The sequence below is a fragment of the Amaranthus tricolor genome, chromosome 5 (genome assembly GCF_026212465.1).
Source record: "Amaranthus tricolor cultivar Red isolate AtriRed21 chromosome 5, ASM2621246v1, whole genome shotgun sequence".
Classification (NCBI taxonomy): Eukaryota; Viridiplantae; Streptophyta; class Magnoliopsida; order Caryophyllales; family Amaranthaceae; genus Amaranthus; species Amaranthus tricolor.
The window spans coordinates 23050233-23069035 of NC_080051.1; the positions used below are offsets into that span (position 1 = coordinate 23050233).

General features: G+C 33.5%; 4 protein-coding genes across 6 annotated transcripts; 1 reads left to right on the forward strand and 3 right to left on the reverse strand.

Moving 5' to 3' along the window:
• Positions 1-91: 91 nt before the first annotated feature.
• LOC130813822 (protein transport protein Sec61 subunit beta-like) lies at positions 92-5405 on the reverse strand. 2 transcript variants are annotated; one of them, XM_057679713.1, is made up of 3 exons: positions 5185-5405; positions 3201-3416; positions 92-2397 (listed from the first exon to the last, which is right to left on the reverse strand). In XM_057679713.1, the coding sequence occupies exons 2-3, from the start codon at positions 3412-3414 to the stop codon at positions 2309-2311; spliced, it is 303 nt and encodes a 100-aa protein (XP_057535696.1). In that variant the 5' UTR covers positions 3415-3416; positions 5185-5405; the 3' UTR covers positions 92-2308. The 2 variants fall into 2 exon arrangements, with proteins under 2 accessions (XP_057535696.1, XP_057535697.1); XM_057679714.1 differs by lacking the exon at positions 92-2397 and having other exon boundaries at positions 2976-3416.
• On the reverse strand, positions 314-1642 carry LOC130813583 (tyrosine-sulfated glycopeptide receptor 1-like). Its single transcript, XM_057679418.1, has 3 exons — positions 1126-1642; positions 939-989; positions 314-807 (listed from the first exon to the last, which is right to left on the reverse strand). Exons 1-3 carry the CDS (start codon positions 1640-1642, stop codon positions 314-316), a joined length of 1062 nt encoding a protein of 353 aa, XP_057535401.1.
• Positions 5406-7080: 1675 nt separating the features above from the next.
• Positions 7081-11926, forward strand: LOC130813824 (26S proteasome regulatory subunit 7). The gene is made up of 10 exons (XM_057679717.1): positions 7081-7278; positions 7996-8077; positions 8586-8677; positions 8765-8842; positions 9500-9561; positions 10338-10482; positions 10638-10856; positions 10937-11118; positions 11198-11373; positions 11446-11926. Exons 1-10 carry the CDS (start codon positions 7192-7194, stop codon positions 11601-11603), a joined length of 1281 nt encoding a protein of 426 aa, XP_057535700.1. The 5' UTR covers positions 7081-7191; the 3' UTR covers positions 11604-11926.
• Positions 11927-12314: 388 nt separating this feature from the next.
• LOC130813823 (methyltransferase-like protein 2) lies at positions 12315-17318 on the reverse strand. Of its 2 annotated transcripts, XM_057679715.1 has the most exons (9): positions 16783-17318; positions 16461-16704; positions 15305-15444; positions 15121-15154; positions 14907-14982; positions 14186-14363; positions 13379-13468; positions 13235-13316; positions 12315-12749 (listed from the first exon to the last, which is right to left on the reverse strand). In XM_057679715.1, exons 1-9 carry the CDS (start codon positions 17101-17103, stop codon positions 12589-12591), a joined length of 1326 nt encoding a protein of 441 aa, XP_057535698.1. In that variant the 5' UTR covers positions 17104-17318; the 3' UTR covers positions 12315-12588. The 2 variants fall into 2 exon arrangements, with proteins under 2 accessions (XP_057535698.1, XP_057535699.1); XM_057679716.1 differs by lacking the exons at positions 15121-15154; positions 15305-15444.
• Between the last annotated feature and the right edge of the window lie 1485 nt (positions 17319-18803).

Sequence of the window (18803 nt, forward strand, 5' to 3'; positions counted from 1 at the left end):
TGGTTATCTCTAACGTATCACAACCCTCCTTTTTTATCCAAGCTCAGAAACGACAATGGATGTAAGTGAAGCACTATTGCACCAGCGTATTGTCAAAAAATAAAAATAAAATAAAAATACGATTTATGCAAATCTTAACATACCACCAGTTGATCATGCTCTGAACACTCAAAATAATAGTCTTACAAAGGTTTGAATTACAACTACTGCTTGAAAGAAAAATGCAAAATAATTGTAAACCCAAGAAAAATTCATGTTTGTGCTTCTGCTGATAAGTGTTCTGGTATTGTCTGTCAATTGTGCATCTAGTGCATTAGCTAATGACTGAGAGATCCATTATTTGCTTCTTTCTGTAAAAAAGGGACATCTGATGATTGTATGCTTGCACTGCAAGAACAGATAAAAATACTATGACGAAACCAGCTATAAATCCTTCCAATTGGAGTTTCTTTAGGTTTATATCAGCTAAGTGCTGATACTGTTCTCCTCGAACTGGTTGATTGGTTGAACAAGAGAGCTGCAGAACCCGACCACATAACCCGTCATTACCAACATAGCTAGATTCTGTGAAAGTGTCGAATTGACCTCCTGTAGGTATCGGTCCTTCTAGATCATTGTACGAAACATTGAACTTGGATAAGAAATTTAGGCTTTTCAATGATGTCCGAATCTGCCCGGTTTTAAGGTTCCAAGAAAGATCCAACATTTCTAGATTCGTTAGATATGAAAACTCGGGTGGAATAGTGCCCGAAAACCGGTTTTCGCTGAGATCTAGCACTAGAAGATTCTGTAGTTGGCTTGACTCAACTGGAATATAACCACTAAGTTATATTGCCGGCGGAAGGTTTTTCAAGCTGGTTGTATTGGTATCGAGTAGCATTGTTCAGGGCTACAAAAACTGGGAGCTCAAGGTAGCTACGGTTCAATTTTTGGGCTACCCTCCTCAAGACTAATGCCGGAAGCTGGTTGAGTTGCAGGAGGAATTTCTCCTGTAAAAAGATTCATCGACAATAAAACAGGCTTGAAAGATTGTCGATCCAATAGGGGATTCTTCCCGTTATTTGATTGAACGAAAAGTCTAAAACTTCAAGACTATTTATATAAACCAGCCACTCGGGAATTCACCCTGAAGGCTACATTCTCCACAAGCAAGCACTTGTAATTTTTTAAAACCTTCTGGCCCTAATATATTCTTTTCACCGGGTATAGTTTCATTATAAAAAATTTTCGACAGGATGAGGGTGACGAGGCTCTTGCAACCTGCGAAAATCTTGATTGCCTCCGATAAGTTGCTGAAGCTATTGTTGGAGAGTGAAAGGAAAGTTAAAGACGTTAACACTGTTATTTTCGGTGATATAGGTCCTATTAAGCTATTGCTTGATACTCTAACTGCGGTAAGCGACTTGCAGGCAAATAAACTCTTGGGTAAATTACCCATGAAGAAGTTGTTACCAAGGTCCAGTATCTGGAGGTGGACAAGTCTCGAGAAATCGAGCTTAGAGATGTTACCTTGCAGGTAGTTTACTCTGAAAATGAGTTTCACTAGATTTTTGCAGTTCAGCAATGATTCTGGTATCGAACCATTGAGATTGTTAATATTAAGGTGCAGTTGTTCTAGTTTAGATAGTTTCCTGATTTCCATAGGAATCGCGCCTTCGAAATTGTTCGAGTGTAACTTTAATATCCTGAGATTTTCAAGTCTTAACAATTTATTTCCGATTGTGCCGCTTATGTTATTTCCTGGAACTGCCAACTAATGAAGTGATCGCAGCTCGTAAATGTCATCAGGAAGTACTCCAGAAAGAAAATTGAAACCAGCTCGGAGTATCTCAAGTCTCGAGCATCTCCCAAGCCCAACCGGAATCTGATCACTAAAACTATTGTAAGAAAAATCAAGTGTTTTGAGCAGAGGACAAGCAGTACAGATAGCTGAAGGAATGATTCCAGTGAAGCCGTTGTTGCTAGCATTGAAACTTATCAAATCCTTCCCAAGAATGAACCAAGACGGATCAGTCCTTCCATGGAATTGATTGCTAGAAACATCTATAACACGAATCAATGAATAAAAACTCCCGGATACTGAAAGATTACCCGATAAAGAATTGGAGCTTATGTCAATGATCTCAAAGTTGATCAATGAGCTGAATATCCCATTTGGGAGCAACCCAAAAAGCTTATTGTAAGACAAATTAAGGTAAGAGTTTTAAGACCACAGATTGAAGAGGAGATACTGCCTCTTAAGGGTAACCACAAATGGGTTACTCTGCCCTCATTATTACACATAATTCCTTCCCATGAAGAACAAGAATTAGTCATAACTCCAATTCAATGGGCTAAAGGATGAGGAAAGCGAATCGGAAAAGTCGAGAAGGGATTGCCGATCTTGTGGATAGCTTGCTGCAACCAAAAGTCAAAGAAATGCAAGATTTGTAAGAATTGTTATGCTTCTCATTCTCATTTACTTTTGTTTTAGTAAATGTTGTGGATTGGTTATTCTTTGTCATTAGAGGTATTATTAAGATGAAACTTAGATTATTCGATCATTATTAAAGTTTACTTTGTGTTAAGGGTGGACTTGATAATCATAGTAATTTACTGCTAAAAACTGTTGGGTTTTGATCAAAGAGACTTTCAAACTTAGAAAGTCTATTGGTTGCAGGATATTATACTATTAGATTGCTTTCATAAACATTATATTATTCTATCTAGTTGTGCATTTTGATGGCTCTTTAGTAAAACCTTAACTCCTAAAATTTATTCTAACTTGTATGTGTAAAGGAACTAACTCAAAAGATATAAGTTGATGGTTAAAGCCTTAATTTATGTTATATTCTCTATTACACCCCTCTCAGATCAGAGTCTTTGGGCTAAAATGTGGATTGAACACTTGCTCTTCTTATAGATGATGCTAAATTTTCCACTTAAAATGAATGGACAAGATTTGAACTTATGACCTGAGCTTTTGATACCGGATAAAAAACCAACTCGACAAGCTGATAGAGAGACATTCATAAAGAAAAAGGGAAAGCATAAATCTCTGTTTGGAACAAAACATCATCCATAAAATTTAGCCATAGAGTTCTAGTTTGTTATAAGAGCAGGATTTTAAAAACTCTGTCTAAATTTCAGTTTCAAGCTAACCCACGTTTGCTGAGAAATCCAAGGAGCGCTTTAGTCTTTCCTCACCAACCAGAGCTTACCTACGACGTGAAGCATGGCAACAAAAGCAATGAAACCAATGCTCATCATCAGTACAACATTGGGGGAGATCTTCAAACCCGGAGCATCATCGGTGTAAAACTGCAACATAGTTCCGGAAGCACCTCCAGCTGCTCCACCACTTGTTGTCCTCCTTCGGCGAAGGCTAGCAGCAGCAGCAGCACTACCTCTTGGGGGAGCTGTTCCAGTTGCCATATCTGCAAAGAGTAACATCTTTAGAACACAAGTCCACCAGAAGCCAACATACAAGGATATATTTTACTTGAAATAATTGTAAATCTTCAGCACATTAACAATTGAAACCATGCAATTTATGGATCCGTTTGGGGGAAACGCTTAAAGAGCTGGATTCAAGATGAAATAACCTTGACTCATAGATGAGCAATCAAATGAAACAAACATCATTTCTTTTTCAAAGATCTACTTCATTTGCACATAATGGCAATCAAATAAAACAGACATATTCTATGTCAAAGTTCTGCTTCATTTGCACATAATGAGCAATAAAATGGAAAAAACATTCTTTCTCAAGGTTTTCAAAGATCTTATTTGCACATAATGAAAACCAAGTTCATGAAACAAGACTCCTATAGACTTCCTCTGTTTCTTTTTACTTGCAATATGTTAAGTGCTAAAAGTTATATTATTTTTATTCCCTTTACATAGGATTTTACTACGTTTATTTAATAATATATCATATTTAGTATATATTTAATTTATGAGTTAATATATACTTATATGTTTTTATGAATACATTACAGGATTTTTGACTAAAACATGAATTTGGACGATATAAGAAATTTGGAGCCAAACAAAAGAAATTGTAATTCGCGCATTACTTGATGTTTCAGTTTTAAAATGGGCATATGTCACTCATACAGACTCCGAATTAGACGATTATTGAGTCTACGTACTAAACCTTTCATGTTCAGTGCAAAAGTTAAATTCGTTTTCATCAATGAGAAAATGTGAGTCGAAGTCAGGCGAATACATTTATCTATACAACTCAACAAGATTAATTTGTAATAAATGTGAAAAAGCAAATTTCAACTAATATCTTTCATTGTTGTTTAAATTTTGCATTTCTTATATATTGTGTTAAACTGTACTGATTGATTGTAGTTCTAATACGATTGACTGACGGGTAGGGCTTTTAAGTGAATTTTAGGCTAATATAAGAGAAATTTGGGATCCTTTTTCCTTTAATCTAAAGGGTTGGGGAGCTCCTGCACCCAATTTTTGCATCACTAACGTTTTAATGAGTATAGCTGCTCAATGTTTACTTGACCAGCAATAATCCGATCAAATTAACTCTACTTCATATCAGAGAGACTTCTTTCTAATGAATTTTGACTATATTGCAATCTGCCTTAGTTACTTTTAAGGGTTTTCCTAATGTTTAATACTTAAAATGCAAAAGTGAAGAGTATCTATTTCTTCAAATTTTTTAAACATTGAATTTGGTTTGTTTAATTCGTCCAGTTATGATAGTTTAGAAGATGGGAAGATGGGTATGTAGAGGTCAATGTCTTGTGGCATTTAATACATTTTAACTATATTGCAATCTCCCTAGAACCGAATTTTGCCCTTTGAACTACAAACAACACACACACTAAATGAAAAACATGAGAAAGAATAGATCAATCAAACAACAGAAATCAGTAAATCAGTAAAACAAAAAAAAAAGAACACAATCAGTAAATCATACAAGAACAGATCAATCAAACAACAGATCAACGAAAAAGAAGAAAGAAAAACATGAGAAAGATGAAGACACAATTAGTAAATGAAGATTAAACATGAAGATTAAATCAGTAAATGAAACATGAAGATTAAACCAAATAACATATTAAAAATATGAATATTATCCAACACATAAAGAAAAATTAAGATTAAAGACTCAAAAAACTAAATTTTAATCGAAAAAAAAAAAACAAAATAACAATTAAAAGTCAATAGACTAACCTTAAAGAGGAGAAGGACTAAGAGTTGAAGATGAAGATGAAGATGAAGATGAAGAGATTGGAAGAGAAATAACGAAGAAAGGGTTGTCGGCGGAGGAAACGAGAATGGCAGGCGAAATGCGTGAGAATTGAGAAAGCGAAAATAAGAATGGAGGAGGAATTGAGTTTGAGGGGAATGGGCGATGGCAGGCGTTGAAAATCAATTTGTGAATATCACATAACCCAATTTTTTGATTTCATATTTGATATTTAATTTAAGGGAGTTACTAAATTTCGCCATCCTTTTCATTTTATCGCCACCCCTCCTTCCCACGAAATTACGTATTTGTCTCTGAAGTTTAAAAAATTACAAAATTGCCACTCCTTACAAAATTTCTTATTTATAATAATAATAATAATAATAATAATAATAATAAAATTAAAATTAATAATTAAAAAAAAAAATAAAAAATTGAGTCGCCCAGAATTGGGCGCCTGAACCATGGTTCAGCCGCCCAGAACCGGGCGACTGGACCCCGGTTCAGGCGCCCAATTTTAGGCGACTCAATTTTTTTTTTTTGTTTTTTTTTGCTTTTTGGAAAATAATAATAATAATACTAATACTAATAATAATAACTTATAGATTAATGTGGCCTATTAGCTCAGTTGGTTAGAGCATTGTATTAATAACATAAAGGTCACAAGTTCGAGATCTGTACGAGTTATTATTTTGTAAAATTAATAATTATTAAATAATGACTTGTACAAGTCTCGAACCTGTGACCTTTATGTTATTAGTACAACGCTCTAACCAACTGAGCTAATAGGCCACATTAATCTATAAGTTATTATTATTAGTATTAGTATTATTATTATTAATTTCCAAAAAGCAAAAAAAAAAATAATAAAATTGAGTCGCCCAATTCTGGGCGACTCAATTTTTTTTTTTTTATTATTAATTTTAATTTTATTATTATTATTATTATTATTATTATTATTATTATTATTATTATTACTGTTATTATTATTAATTTTATTTATATTTTTTTTAAGAATATAAAAAGTTAATTATTATTATTATTATTATTATTATTATTATAAATAAGAAATTTAAAATGAGTGGCAAAATTGTAATTTTTTAAAAATCAGGGGCAAATTCGTAATTTCATTTGGAGGGGGTGGCGATAAAATGAAAAGGGTGGCGAAATTTAAGGATCGGGTAATTTAATAATAATAGATTGTGCATCACATCCTTTAAATATTTGTGAATTACAATCCCACTATTTCTTCAAATTAATCACCAAAATATTAATATTTATGGCTAATTCACCAATTTAAGTTGTCGGAGTTTGGTGAATTTGTTTGAACGTGTAGACATTAATATTTTAGTGAATATAATTTGAAAAGAAATTGCAAAAATTGAACAAAAGTTATTTTTAAAATATATTTACAATTGACTAATTATAACTTAAAGTGGAGAAGTGACACTTATAAATACTTACTACAATATTGAAATGATGGTTAAGAAAATACATTAATTATATGGGTCTGTTTTATGGTGAAAGGATGTCGTATAAGACTAATTGTGTTTTTAATTATTAATTTTACTCTCTCTTTTTATAATTTTGGCAAATTTCAATGCAAATTTAAAAATCAAATAATTTAAATTATGAGTTTGTAAAAATTCTAAAAAGTTGATATTTAAAAAGTATATATTAAGATGGATTTATCAAGATTCTACCTGAATATGTTTCTTCGTATAGGTCAATGAAGCTTCATAGTCAAATTTTGACACTAAAATTAGTAAGTTTTATTTAAGAAGAATATATAAAAAAAAGAATAATATTTTTTCCAATCCAATTGTGATTTATTTTCTGTTTTAAAAAGAATGATGATACCAAATGACATTTAATTTTTTTTTTCTTTTTCTTTTTTCTTTTCTGTGAAGTAAAACCTAATAGTCCTCTCTTGTTCTTCAAGAAAACTTGCAACTGTTAAAGTTCAGCAGAATACACAAATTTTACGCAAAATGGCGATTGATCACGAAGACGAGCTTAAGGACGAGAAGAATCCTCGCCCACTTGACGAGGATGATATCGCTCTTTTGAAAACCTATGTACGCTTTAACCCTAATTACTTTACTTCGTGCAAATTTCATCTTTTTCGATTCGGTTTCTAGATACATAATTCAAGTTTGTGTTTTTTGGTTAATCAGTTTTGCTTCGACTCAGATTTTTGATCTTTGGTGCAAAATTATGGTAAATTTATAGGGATATAGCGGTTCATTAGAATCTTTGCTAGTAAGATTGCAGACAAGCTGAATTCATTTTCTTGATCTGTGGCAATTGTAAAGTATTATCTTTTCTACAACCACATTACCAATGTGTTGTTTGTTTTGGTTTTGGAATTATTTTCGTAGTGAAGGTAGTTGTTGAAAGATTAAACTTGTGGTCTACTCAGACTATTTTGGGCACAACGGTTTGTATCGAAGAAGAGGATCTAAATTTTAAGCACAATATTTTAATAATACATTTTTTGCTGAATTTTGTCCTTTGGTATTGGATGCTTATTGAAACCCTAATTTCTTTATGTTCTTCGATAAAAGCTTTTTTGCTCGTTTCTTTCGACCTCCATGATACATGCAAGCTCCAGGATGTGTAATGTGTTGTGAATTGTGATTGTGGCTGGTATTGTTGATTGTTGATAGTTGTGTTTTAAATTCTTATGGACTTATTAATGGATGGGAAAATTCGTATTGTTGTAATTATGTTAGTTCTGAATCTGATGTGTCTAGAACTCAAAGAAGTTTGTTTATATATGATTGTTTGTGCAGGGATTGGGGCCTTACTCTTCCAGCATTAAGAAAGTGGAGAAAGAAATAAAGGAGATGGCAAAGAAAGTCAATGACTTATGTGGTATGTGTTACTATATTAATCAACTAAACTACTCTCTCTACCATGGAGATTGCTCATAGTTTAAAAAAGCTCTTGCAATTTTTTGTGGGGGCATGGGGAAAATCTCTGGGACAGATGAGTATTGTGTTATCCCAGTATTATCCTAGTATTATCCTTGATTGAATGTTCAATGAAGTTATAGTAGTCTTTGATTGATTTCATCCTTTCTCCTTGAACTTATTAGCTTAGACTAGTCTTTCGCTAATCCCTACTACTAGTACCATGAGTTAAGCTGAAATCTTACGTAGTTGATGTCCTTTGAGTTTTGACATGTATGAACAATTGTGATATGTCGTTTACTGATTTCATGGAATGATGTTTGACAAAAACTTTCTATGTGAAAGACTGTATCATGTGAGTAGATCCGGTTGTATTTGTTTGATATTTATTTGATTTATTATGAGTTAGTTTTTGTTGGATATTAAGCTTGTATTTCCCCAACAAAAGAATGATTGATTTTCTATTGCAGGGATTAAGGAGTCTGATACCGGATTGGCAACTCCTAGCCAATGGGACTTGGTGTCTGACAAGCAAATGATGCAAGAGGAGCAACCTCTCCAGGTATTGTTATTGTGAAGTTTTCTCTGGATTTTTTCTTTTCTTTTTGATAGTCTTATTTCTAATCTTTTTTTCTGGTGAAATTTGCAGGTTGCTAGATGCACCAAGATAATCAGTCCTAACACTGAAGATGCTAAGTATGTGATTAATGTGAAGCAGATTGCAAAGGTATTCAAAAGTCAAGCTTACTTTTTTCCTATTCAATTTTACTTTTATTTTGAATGCTAGAGCCATTTTATCCTCAATTATATTGTTGTAAAGATACGAGGTTATCATTTGTTTTTATCTTAATGCTGGGAGAAATGATTCTGGTCATCTGACACAACTTTAGTTGATGAAATTTTGAATATGGATATGCTCATTGTTGATGGAGTGAAATTTTATGTTCTTTAGTTTTAGATTTTAATAGATTGTAGTAGAATGGCTATGTAAATTGCTTTTTATTTATATAAAATTGGAGATAATGTTTGCTATCAATAGTCAATCAAAAACAACTTTGTTTTTACAAGGGCAAAGTTTCATACGTCTGATCTGGAAACCCTCCTAGGTGGGTGCCTAGATGGGAGCCATTTATTGCCATTGAAGTGATGGAATGGTACATATTTCTAGTGCTGAGTAATTTTAAAATATGAACCTCTCCGGGCTTTTGGTATATGCATTATTATATATTTTAGATCAGATATGTAGTCTAGAGTATAATATACTGATAACTTTGTTCTAGAATATTTCTGTTCATTATTTTTGAGGGTACATCCGTATTTGGTTGATAACTTTCTTGATGGAATATTATGTGCTTGTCTAACATGTATTTGTATATAATTTCAGTTTGTTGTTGGGCTGGGCGATAAAGTTTCTCCAACCGATATTGAAGAAGGCATGCGTGTCGGGTAGGTGGCCTTTTCAATTATTCTTGCAAGTCACTACAATATTTTTGCCTTGGGATCCAATTAAGTTTAGGGATTCTTTTAGTTGTGTTTCTATGTGGTGCAATATTTGAAAGCTGGATCAGATTTTTAAAGATAATGATACACCATTCCCCATTACTGAGAATTGAATGTGCTAAATGGTGTTGTTATATATTGAGTACTCGCCATATAAAATGGTGGAGCCCTTGTTAGCCTGCTGACATCCCACTATTCAGAACTTTTAAAAGGATGTTTCTAGTGTGATAGAAAAGTACTGATTTTAGTTGAAGCCTTGAATAGCTACTTTGTGGGTGAACGGCTTTTTTGGTTACAAATCACACTGCGCTTCACTTAACTAGTCCTTGTTTGATTTTTGTGGCTGCTTATTCTCGGCAGTTTTGAACCTTTAGACTGTGTTTCTTGTCTTTGTTTTAAGTAGTATCTTTCAACTTGTTGAGGATATAGCATGTAAGGCGTGGAATTTTTTAATTAAAATTTTGGGTTGTTAAATGGGTTAGCCACAGAGTACTACACATGATTGAAAATTTTATAGGCTTTAATGGCATTGTACTTGAACTTGTGATGGCTGAAAATCCTTTGTGTTGTCTTTTCAGCTCCTTCGACTTGCTGTGTACTTGTCTGTTCTTTTACTAAGTCTTCTATTTCATCCGTCAACTTGATGCTTCACATATGTAGTTTTTTGTTTGGTCCTTCGACATAGTAGGGTTTTTCTTTTTCTAATGTCATGTTTGTTACAGGGTTGATAGAAACAAGTATCAGATTCAGATTCCCTTACCACCAAAGATTGATCCCAGTGTGACCATGATGACGGTGGAGGAGAAACCAGATGTGACATATAATGACGTGGGGGGCTGCAAAGAGCAAATTGAGAAGATGCGAGAAGTGAGTTTCACTTGCTTTAGTATTATGATTTCTTGCGTCATCATAGTTTGATTCTACTTGAGGATCAGTAGCATTTTGTTAATTGAATCTAGTAGCCATGCGCTTTTATCTGTGCTTTAAAGATTTTTTCAGCCCTACGTACTCTCTGCTTGTAGGTTGTTGAATTACCGATGCTTCACCCGGAGAAATTTGTAAAGCTTGGGATAGATCCTCCAAAGGGTGTATTATGCTATGGTCCTCCTGGTACTGGAAAAACACTTTTGGCCAGAGCTGTTGCTAATCGAACTGATGCATGCTTCATTCGAGTTATTGGAAGTGAGCTTGTCCAGAAGTATGTTGGTGAGGGCGCTCGAATGGTTCGTGAGCTATTTCAGGTATGTTTTTTGAGGGTGTGGTTGAATGCCTCCTTTTGGTACTAATTACATCGCTAATTATGTTTTGCTGGTGTCATCAGATGGCAAGATCAAAGAAGGCATGTATTGTTTTCTTTGATGAAGTTGATGCAATTGGAGGTGCTCGTTTTGATGATGGTGTGGGAGGAGATAATGAGGTGCAACGTACTATGCTTGAAATTGTGAACCAGCTAGATGGGTTCGACGCTCGTGGAAACATTAAAGTTCTTATGGCCACAAACAGGTAAATTTTGTTCTTGAAGGCAACATCTCTCCATCTGTACCGAGTTCTGAGTAACCATTTCATTGTTATCTTATTTCAGACCTGACACACTTGACCCAGCTCTCTTGCGTCCTGGACGGTTGGACAGAAAGGTTGAGTTTGGCCTTCCTGATTTAGAGGGTAGGACACAAATATTCAAGATCCATACCAGGACCATGAACTGTGAAAGGGATATCCGGTTTGAGTTACTTGCTCGTCTTTGCCCGAACTCCACAGGTTAACTTCATCTCTGTTTACACTTTCTGCAAGTTTATGTGTAATAACAAAGATCTCCAAAATCTGTTACAGGTGCTGACATTAGAAGTGTGTGCACCGAGGCTGGAATGTATGCTATTCGTGCTCGAAGGAAGACAGTGACAGAAAAAGATTTTATCGATGCCGTAAACAAAGTCATCAAGGGTTATCAAAAGTTCAGTGCTACTCCTAAGTACATGGTCTACAACTAAAACTCCCTTGTCGCAGAAGAACCCGGCTGCTTAATCCAATATCGATGCTGTGCACACCTATCTCCTGCGCAATCATATGGACATTTGCACCAAATGGTGACCTAATGCAACTCAATAGCAAATCTGTAAAGAGGCCTACAATATATTTTTGTGCTGGAAATTTCATTTATTTTAGCTTTTGACAAAATGGTGTTGGCATATGGTTTGGTGGTTGCCAAAGTTTGTTAAAGACGTTGAGTTTTCTATTAAATGTTTGGATTTGGACTCGAAATTTTAATTCTAAGACATTCTTTCTAGAAAAATAGATTTAACACTTATTCTTACATGAGCCATATCCAATTCTTATTTGAAAATATACATTTGCAGTGACCAAATCAAATCTCATGTTTGTATGAATTTTGAACTGTAGAAGACTTTTAAAGAGAATTTAGGATTCTTATGATCCAATTTAATGATTGAACTATATTTAAACCAAGAGATAATCTTGAACATTTAGATGTTTTTAAAGCTGGCACATAGACAACTTTCAACAGAATTTAAATCACGATTAGCCTTTTTTCCTTATGAACAAAATCCCGTCAGAAAATCAGTTTGTACACCAATTTTTATTGAACACTCAATCAGCAAAAATTGCCCTTGGATAAAGCATCAAGTTACCTTTCGAACCCAAAGAAAAAAAAGTCCCGCCAACTCCCTCAAGAATAACTAATCTCAGTTAATATGTAGCAATTCATCATAATTACTGATAATGAAACAAAAATCGTCACTTCTGGCTATCAGCAACATCTTTTGAGCAGAAACGTCTTATTTGAAAACGCAAAACTAAACAATATTTTATTTTTTTTCGACCGTTTTGCTGCTGATCTTTGTGATTCATCGGCCGAGGACCCAATCAGAAGATGTGATCCTTTTCTTGAACATCTTTTGAGAGTAACATCATACTTCAATATGTAATGTTGCAAAATGTAGTGCAGAGGCTGATCTTTTAATTTGTACATTGTCCGGTTATCTTTCTTGAAAAATATCTCATCTCCTGAAAGTGAAGAGGTTCATTACCCCAAGATGTCCATCCAGACAGCATTTCTCTAGCAAACAGCTCAATGCAATGAGCAGGTCTGGGCCCTGGCACGTACTGCATGAGCAAATCTGACAACAAGCGAAGCAAAATCACATATTACATTTATTAGAACCTATGTTACTTGGACTCGGGTACTGATGTTGGATACTGGTACGTGTCCAAGTGTCTGATACGTCTAAATATTCAATTTAACGCCTAAATGAAGTGTCTAATTGCCATACCAATGTCCGAGCATCAAGGATCGGACACGGGTACGTGAAGCAAAATGAAGAGTCCGAGTAACATAGATTAGAACAATGAAAAATTAAAAGTTGAGAAAGTATTTTCTCTGATTATTGTCAAAGCACAGCAGATGATTTCAATAATTTTCAGGTGGAGATAATTTTCCTCAACACGACGTTCAGTTATTGAAGTGGGCAATCGATATCATTTCCAAAAATCACTAGTCAAACTTTTCAAGGATCATTGAAAACTAGTAAAATGTCAAACAGAAGAAACTTATCCAATGGTGCTTAGTGCTTGATACTAACTGCAAATTGAATGGTGTAAATACCTCCCAGTGGTGGTTTTCTCGAGTAGTCGCCAGGAATGGACATCACTACTTGATCTTTTAAAGCCTTTTCCATGGTCATCACCTATTATAAATTCATTAGAAATTTCATTTAAAATCAATTTGAAAAGGCCAAGAAAAACTTACTTCTCCGCCAGTGTATCCAAGAAGAAGGCACTCATATGGTCTGTGATGAAAGAGGTTTAAATTACAAATTAAAGATCCATTAGCTTTGACCTGCAATAGCAAGTACAGTTAGAACATGGACAAAGTGAATCCAGAAAGAACTTTTACCTAATGATGGCAATCCAACACCATTGTCAAAGGATGTTAATGTGGTTAACAAAGTCAAGATGTATTTTCTTTGATTTGTTGAGTTGAAATTTATTTTCTTTTGAGTTCGAATAAATCATAGTCCAAGAGAAGAGCATGGAAAGTGACGTGAAGGAAGATAGCATGGCATACGATTTCCTTGTTTGATTCAGAATTCAAGTTTGAACTTTCGAGATTCAAGTATGTTGAAAGGATTAAATAGAAGTGCGAAGAAGAGTTAGCAACGCCTTGCAGGTGCAGATCCAAGATCTAAAATTTTCGATAACACCTTCAGGCGCTTCAATGCAAGTTTGCCCTTGACGGCTTGGAAGAATTCAATCCTCACGTTTTTCCTCAAGCTCTAAATCTCAATTTCAATTACAAAATTTAAAAGATTAAGCACAAGCTTTTTGACTTGGTCCAAAAAGATTAAGCACTAGATTAACCAACTTGCATGCTCAATTATACAATAACTAAAAAAAATATAAAGTTGTATTTTCATTCCCCCTAATTCAATAGGTTATGCTAAATCTACTAAGGGTCTCCCACCCCAATGGTATATTCCGTTCTATTAAAAAGTTTACAATCTAAGAGTTATGGAGTGAGTTCAATTTGAAATAGCCATAAGCAGTATGCACTTACTTTCAGCCAATACAATGTAGCTACAAATTTGACTCCCCAGGCTGGAAATAGTTCATTCTCAACAAAATTACGCAATTTTTCCCGATTTGTCACCCATAAGGCTACAAGTGCTCCACTTGTATGAGCAAGTTTCTTTATTGGAATTGATAAAAAGTGTCGATTCGGTAACGTAGGGTACCTGCATGAGTCAGACAGCCAAAGACAATAAATCTACAATAATCCATTTGAGCTCTATATGATAAGTAATAAGGATTTCAGTTCAATAATATTAGACAAAGTGTAATGCTATAAAAAATATGTGAAACTCAAACTATTTTTACAGAAGTTTTTAGGTCTGTTGTGAAAAGGACTAGACAACTCAGGGATCATTGTTAAAGTTATTGGCTTAAAGACTCTATGTCTAAAGTGTGGCTCCAACTAGCAGGGAAAAGGTTTCTTAGATTTAGAGGTGTTTAAAATAGATCCAATGACCCAAAATTTATCCGACCTTGTAACAGAACCCGATTTGACCCGGTTGAAAAAATGATTTACAATTATGTAAAATACAATATGGACACAAACTCAGATTTGAAACCAATCTGAAACATCTAACCTAAAATTAACTCGATGAACCGAATGAACACCTCTACTTACGTTCTTTCAAAAAAAACTATGCAGCAACATAGTGCCAAAGGGAAAAAAGGGGGCAAGAAAATAAAAAAGAATCATCTAAAGTGCATACTTGGACTTCTGATAGGCACTTCTGTTCTCCCATGGTGGATCAATCATTATAAAATTAAACCCGCATTCTGAATCAGCTGCAATGACAATAAGAAAGAGAATTGACTGCCTGATCACCAATTCGCACCCATAAAGAAGAATAAAATATAGATACGTTCAAGTATGCTGAATGACAATTGAAAGTCATAACTCAGGTATAGCATAACAACCATTACCAGGAACAATGGTGTGAATCTGCTCCAGTTCAGACTCCGACAAGGCAAAAGAGAAAACAGAAAAAAAAAAATAATAAGGTGGTGTAAGCAATAATAGATGATTATGATGCTCAAATATGAAGTCCAGAAACACCATAATAGAAGCTACAACTAATTAATAATAAGCAAATGCAAAATAGTCTACCATAAAGAAGCAGCTTTTTTTTGGTAAAATATATTGAGTTGTCTGGAATTCTGCCATCATATTGTTGTCTGTCTCATTTGAAACTAAGGTATTGAATATTGGGAATAATCTTATATCGTCATGCTTAATGTCAAGAGAACCTGAGAATGCAACAAAGAACAGATACCTAAGAACAAGGGGCTGAATACATAGATGCATGACAACCATGAACCATCGAACCTTCTTATAGTGCTAATAAGCCAACAAGTGAAACTTAAAAGGCATGAATAATGACAACAATAAAAATCATTGATTGATGTAAGACATAGAACATAAACCAATAGTACTGGCAAAGTTAACAACAAAAGTAAAAACCCTAAGCAAATAATGCACTATCAGTCTATCACCAACCCTTTGAGTTCAATGGATTAACTAGTTAAACTTTTTGATCCTTGTTCTCAATAGTCTCAAAATAAAAAAAGAGGGCCTACTTGTGAAACTGAATTTTACAAGAATTACTTCAACAATCATTAAGACTTTGTTTGGAAAACAATGTAGAAGAGAATGGAAAGGAAGAGAAGGAGAAGGAAGAGAAGGAAAAGGAAGGTGAAAGAATAATAAAGAAAGTTAACCTTGCTTGTTTATGCGGGGAGGGAGGGGAAGGAAGACAAAGAGAAAACTCATTTTCCTACCAAATCTTCACTTTTGGAGAGATTTGTCCATTAATAAAATTAAGGAACTAAATCCCTTCAAACCCTTTCCTTCCAAATCCTTCTCATCCGAAATTGTAATTCCAAACAAAGAAAAGTACATCCCTTCAAAAACCTCCCTTTCCTTTCCAAGGACACAGATTCCCTCAATCCAAACGTAATGTAAAAGAATGAGTTGCAATAGGTTAGTGACAACAGGCGTAAAACTTTGATGCATCTACGATCATGGATATCTTCTGAAATTAAGGTCTTGGGACTCTAGTTGATTTACACAAAGTAACGCAAGCACAATTTAAACAAGACCAGTTCATCCAAAAAAGCAATGAAATGCATTAGTAAAACTCACAATGTACTCATTTCGCAATCATCGACAAGCTAATTAGTCCATATACAAAGAAAAAATCTTCAAGATTCAAAGAGTCAATAGTTGACACCAATTGCACCAAACAAATACAAAACAAACAAACCTCCATTAGCTCGAACCTCTTCATTATCTTTTGTAAAATGAAGAGTAATTTCATAAAAAGGAGCTTGCCAAACTTTCCCAAGCTCAATCAATGAAAATTCTTCCCATTCTTTAACTTCACCACAATTATATTCAACACAACGTTCCCATCCCTCATTTTCATTCTTCAGCTCACAAATTACATCCAAAAGCTCCTTATCTCTCACCAGTTCTTCATGTGCGTTTACTAATAAACCCGTAATTTCCTTCAAACAAAACGAAAATCTCAAAAACTAACATTAAACTAAAACACTGAACATAAACCTTAAAAATCAAAATTGTACCTGATGTCGATTATCCGCAAGTAATTCTTTCTCGTTAAGAGAATAGCATTTCTGTTTGTTTTTGTTCTTTCGATAACGTTTTCTCTTTCCGCAATTTGTAGTAACCAAATATCCATCATCTTTTTCTTTTAGATTTTGTTCTTCAATAGAGGAACTGAAATTGAAGAAACGAGAATAATACGAACAAGGAGAAACCCTAAAATTGGTGTAGTTTCGATTAAGAAGTCGAACAGGATCTATGAAAAATGTATTTGAAGCAGGGAATTTGTAAATGCCAGATTCCAGGAACTGTAATAACAGTTTGTTCTCATTGCCCGCCATTTCAAATTCTTCATCTCTTTATCCCCTTTTCTCTCCCAAATTTGAAATCAATATCTACTGCTGAGCTTGATCGTCAAGCTTCTTCTTACGATTTGAACATCTTGGGTCAAATCACTCTAGTTCTTCTTCCTATTTGTCCATTACGAAATTCAGAGGTATTTCTTATTTTTTTTTGTTTTTTCTTTTACTCGTATATAATTTCATGAATTTCATACTATGATTTACACATTAGAAAAATTATTTCTCAATAATCTCATTTATTATCCATTTGTAAATAATCCCATTGTTTATTTTTTAATTAATTTAACTTTTGTATATTATTTGCTAACAACATTCATTTCACATTTTAACCGTCTATTATAGGTACCTACCACCAAAAAGGGTAGAGTTACACTAACGAAGAAGCAAAAGGGAGAAGAAAAAGTAAGTGTAACGGGTAGTAAATACCTACAGTAGTCGATTAAAATGTGAATAGGGCTGTCAGGAAATAATATACAAAGGTTGAATTATTTAAAAATAATCAATAAAATGGACAATAGGTGGGATTATTCTGAATAATTTTTCTTTACTCATTTTTATAGTTATTTGCATTCGTCCTTTTAAGAAATTATTGGTGGATATATGATATTTTATTGAATTAATTTAATGAAAAAAATTGGAGACTATAAATATTAAAAGAAAGTTAATGGATAAAATATAGATATCACAATTATTAAAAAAATACTTTTATAAAGCTTAAAAAACATGTGAGAACCATAAATAATATAACAATGTTAAAATAAAGTTATTGAAAAATATGTAGGGACCATAAACATTATTAAAATATTAAAATGAGGATAAATAAAATTAATTTTGTTTAAAATTTGTGATATAAATAGAATAATTTTTTTATAGGAACAAGAAATGAAACAACCTAAATTAACAAATAAAAACAACTTTAAGGAACGGAGGAAGTATTATAGCCATTTTTCTTGACCATGGATTGTCCTTTTTGTTGTTTTGATCATTATAATTGTTAATGTTGTTCTTAATCCTTACTAGTGTTTCTTTTAACTATTTTTGTTGTATTATAATTATATTTTTTAGGGCTTTGGTGATAATTTTGTTATTGTTGTTATTTATGATGATATTGATGATAGTTATTGGTGATGATTTTGATAATATTGCTGTTGATCGAAGACATGTTGCTGATGATGTTATTATTGTCGTTGTTGATGTGTAGATGTTGTTGAATTAGGGTTTAGGGATAATGAGTGCTCAAGGATTATATTTTAGTAATGGATTAGGGTTAATGCCTCTAAGGTGGTGATGATGTTAGTTTTCTCATTAGAATGTTGGTGTTGCTTTGGGTGAAAATTTGAAATGAATAAGCAAAAAAATATAAAAAATTCACATAATAGTCAAAGTTTTAAATTATTTTCTAAAATAAGCAGTTTTTTTCCTAAAGTGGAGGTTCGGCTTATTCGCTGTGACTAACAGCGAACAGAGAAGTTTGTTCAAAAAAAGTCAAGATCTTTATTTGCTGTTAGTAACAGCGAACAAAGATTTTAACCTTTTTGACCAAACTTATTTGGGGAAAATGAAGAAGAAAAAGGCAGTTTTAAATTTTACTCCGCAGTTGTTCGCTATTACTAACAGCCAACAAAGACTGGAGGTCAAAATCTTTGTTCGCTGTTAATAACAGTGAACAAAGACTTTGA